General features: G+C 53.7%; 1 protein-coding gene across 1 annotated transcript in view; it reads left to right on the top strand.

The window, feature by feature from the left end:
- The window catches only part of FER1L4, a 34,631-nt gene extending 32,450 nt beyond the window's left edge, over positions 1-2,181 (top strand). The window contains exons 43-45 of the mRNA XM_015296254.4: positions 796-1,079; positions 1,319-1,419; positions 1,607-2,181. Coding sequence (XP_015151740.2) covers positions 796-1,079; positions 1,319-1,419; positions 1,607-1,787 — 566 coding nt within the window. The 3' untranslated portion in view covers positions 1,788-2,181. The remainder of the gene's footprint in view (positions 1-795; positions 1,080-1,318; positions 1,420-1,606) is intronic.
- The last annotated feature ends 1,561 nt before the right edge of the window (positions 2,182-3,742 follow it).

Consider the following 3,742-nt stretch of genomic DNA (forward strand, 5'->3'; position numbering starts at 1 on the left):
TCTTGGCTGCAAGGGCACGCTGCTGGCTCATGTCCAACCTGCTGGTTACCAGGACCCCCAGGTCCTTCTCTGCAGAGCTCCTCTCCAGCAGGTTGTCCACCAACCTGTACTGATGCATGCAGTTATTCCTCCCCAGGTGCAAAGCTCTATCCTAGCACTTGTTAAACATCATCAGGTTCCTCCCTGCCCAGCTCTGCAGTCTGTTCATGTCTTGTTGAATGGCAGCACAGCCTTGGTTGATGGCCATGCTTTGGCCAATACAGCCCATTGTGTGATAAGACTGATCTGCTGCAAGGGCTCAGTGCCTAAGTGGGACAGGAGCCCCTTCCAAGGAGGACTGGGGTGGAAGGCGAAGCAGGGGAATGAGCTGAGGCTGTTTCAGATATAAGTCAAAGCTGAAACTCTCAATAAGTTTTGCAGATTTTATAATTCCTTATTAATGTTTGCAGGAACAAGGAGGGGAAAGAGAGTTTGTGCATGTGAGGAGGGGGGGGGGGGGGAGGGCATGGCACTGTTTTCACAATAACACCCTGCTGTATAACACCACCACATGCAAGCCAGATTGGCCACATCAGACAGTGAGGAGACAGGAACTGCAGCTTCTGCCTCTCTAAATCTTGGGCTGGTCTTTTCTTGGACTGAGCTTCAGCTTCCCCACCTGTAAACGTACATTACTCTGTTAGATCATTGCAGCAGCTGGAATTGGGCTGGTGCTGGTGGGAACATGGCTGAGACACCAGCTGGAGCGTGGGGCTCACCCTGGGGTTTCATCGAGAGCTATCCCTGTGCCTGCAGGCTCCATTGAGCTGAAGCTGCATGACATGGTGCGGGCAGCCAAGAGCTCAGAACACTGCACCATCAAGATGGCAAAGGAGAATGCTGCGCCTCGCTTCTCCATCTTCCGCAACAAGCGCATGAGGGGCTGGTGGCCCTTCATCAAACTCAGAGATCAAGAAGACGAGGAGAGAGAGGAGAGGGAGGCCAAGGAGAAGAAGAAGAAGAAGAAGAAGTGGAGCAGCTCAGTTAAACCAGAAGATGTTGAGTTCACAGACCCCAGTGGGAACAAGTACCTCCTGACGGTAAGGTGGGGCGCTGGTGGGAGTGAGTGGAGAGCTGGTGATGTGCCTTTGCTGGGGCATGGCTGCCTGTCCTGCATGCACATAACCTGCAGAGGCAGCAGTGACCCATCTGCACACAACTTTGTGCAGGGTCCAAGTGGAACTGGGAGAAAAATACCCAGTCCTGGCAAGGTACGTGGCTGGCACCTGCTCTGTGAAGCAGCGCGCGCAGCTGTGACTCTGTTATGTTCCCCCTCCAGGGTAAAGTAGAGGCAGAGTTCCAGCTGCTGACAGTGGAGGAGGCTGAGAAGAATCCTGTTGGTTTGGGCCGAAAAGAGCCCGAACCCCTGGAAAAACCCAAGTGAGTGTCTGTATTCATCACCTTTACAACAGATGTCTGTTAGCTCTCTTTTTGGTGGCTGTTTATGTGGGAAGAGGGAGAATCCGCTTCTCAGGGAGTTCAGAGCAATTGAGGAGCAAGGTGGGGGTGTCTGCAGGACTGCTGCTGCCAGGGCAGGGCAGTTTCATTTCATTTCTTCATGTTCCAGCCGGCCAAAAACTTCTTTCAACTGGTTTGTGAACCCCATGAAGACCTTTGTGTTCTTTATCTGGAAGCGCTACAAGAAGTACATCATTGTGCTGTTTGTGGTTGCTCTTCTGACGGTCTTCCTGGTTCTGCTGATCTACACTATGCCTGGATACATTAGTGAGAAGATCATCAATGGATAAATGCTCTCCAGAGCGGGACTACACAAAAACAGGGATGATTATTGCAATAACTGAGGCCAGACCAGGAAGTTTAAGGAAACCCTGCAAGTGCACGGGCAATCTGGAGAGTGGGGAGTCATGTCTCTTGCTAAGTACCCATGAGATGCTAAGGAATCAAGTAACCAACCTACTAAATTGGAGCAGGCTGCCCAGGAAAGCAGAGGAGTCACTGTCCATTCAGGTTTTCAAGGAAAGTGTAGATGTGGCTCTGAGGGACGTGGTTTAGTGGGCATGCTGGGGGCGGGCTGGGGTTGGACTAGATGATCTTTGTGGTCTTCTCCAGCCTTAATGATTCTATGATTCTAAATAAAGCAAACTCCTTCAAAGACAGTTACAGCTTTGGGAAAAAGTAGTTCTTTGTTATCTGGGATGGGACGGTGGGAAAGGTTTACAACTGCAGACATGGCAGCAGGAGCCAGCTCTTGCCATTGAGAGGTGTTCTGGAAGGGATGGGGACGTACAGGGCTGTCTGTGCCCTAGCTGGACAGTACCTGGCACTTCCCAGGTCTCCTCCTGCCTGAAGAATTCAGAGCACATTGCGTGGGAGAAGGCAGGTCTGGTGCTGGGACCCACTGGGGGTGGGACCAGGATGATCTGTGTATGGGCTTCCCAGGGTCCTGGAGGGTGGAGGAGAGGAGAAGGGTGATAGAGCCAAGGTAACCGTGTGCTTCCTGATGCTCCAAGAGCATGGGAGCAGTGGGGGCAGCTCTGGACGTAGCAGCACTCCCTGGGATGCAGGCTTCACAAGCTACTTAATAGCATTTTTTGCATGTGCAGGGCTGGATATCAGGCTTGCTTCAAACTTCATTTTGGATCTTCATTTCTCCTGGAATAGAATCATAGAATCACAGAGCAGTTTGGGTTGGAAGGAACCTTGAAGATCCTCTGGTTCCATCTCCATTCCCATAAAATCTCCCTGGCTGCTCTCTCTGACATCCCTCACTGCTCCTGGAACCAGCCACGCTGCTGCAGGCAGCCCTCCCCAGTGCACCTCTGCCCTTCCCCCGAGTAGCACAGAGCTGGGATGTCAGCATGGGGCTGTCAGCATGAATCTGCATCATGGTGTTGGACTGATGTAGATTAAAGCAGATGGGTTCTCAGCATGGGCTCCAGTTCCCCAGGGTTTCTTTTGTCTGCACAATTGCTGCTGAGACAAGATCATGACTAGATTGTAAGTCAAGGTGCACCACGGGGAGGTTTGGTGGGAAGGGTTGTCTGCATTGCAGGAGAGAGTGGCATTTCCAGTAAAACTAGGTGGCGGTGGGGTAGAGTTAGCTCCGGGATGGCAAAGGGAGCAGCCTCTTCCCACCCCTGTGCAGTCCTGGGCTACAGGGGAGCAAGCAGGCTGTAAGGGGCCCAGCACACACCTCATCACAGCTCCTCGTGCAGCCTCAGCCCACTCTCAGCAGGGACTGTTGAGCAGGACACTGCTATCATGGTTGGCACCCGATGCACCCCAGCATGCACGGTGCACCCCAGCACACTCTGTGTGACATCAGTGCCTGCTGCACCCAGCACACATGGTGCACACCAGCAGCACCCAGCGTGCCCCAGCAGTTACCAGTGCATCTGATGCACCCCAGCAGTGCCCAGGCCACCCAGTGCACCCAGGCACACCACATACACATCCCCAGGCATCTCCTCAGCTCTTGAAGCCAACTCAGCTGCACTCTCCCCTGCCCCCCAGGCTGAGGTTCCCCATAACCCAGAAGGAAGCATCTGCCTCAGCCTTCCTAAAAGTGCTTCGGCTCAGGATCGCAGGATTTGCAGCTGTGCCTCTCTATGCATGCGTGCAATGGCCGTCTGCACGGTGGGTGTGCAAGGTGAGGGGCTCCCACTGGCAGCAGTGTGCCCTCACCCCCCGCCCCATCCCCCTGCCCAGCCCCAAAACGCCCGCAGTTCCCCTTTCTGGCTCT

The sequence above is a fragment of the Gallus gallus genome, chromosome 20 (assembly GCF_016699485.2).
Source record: "Gallus gallus isolate bGalGal1 chromosome 20, bGalGal1.mat.broiler.GRCg7b, whole genome shotgun sequence".
In the NCBI taxonomy this organism is placed as follows: domain Eukaryota; kingdom Metazoa; phylum Chordata; class Aves; order Galliformes; family Phasianidae; genus Gallus; species Gallus gallus.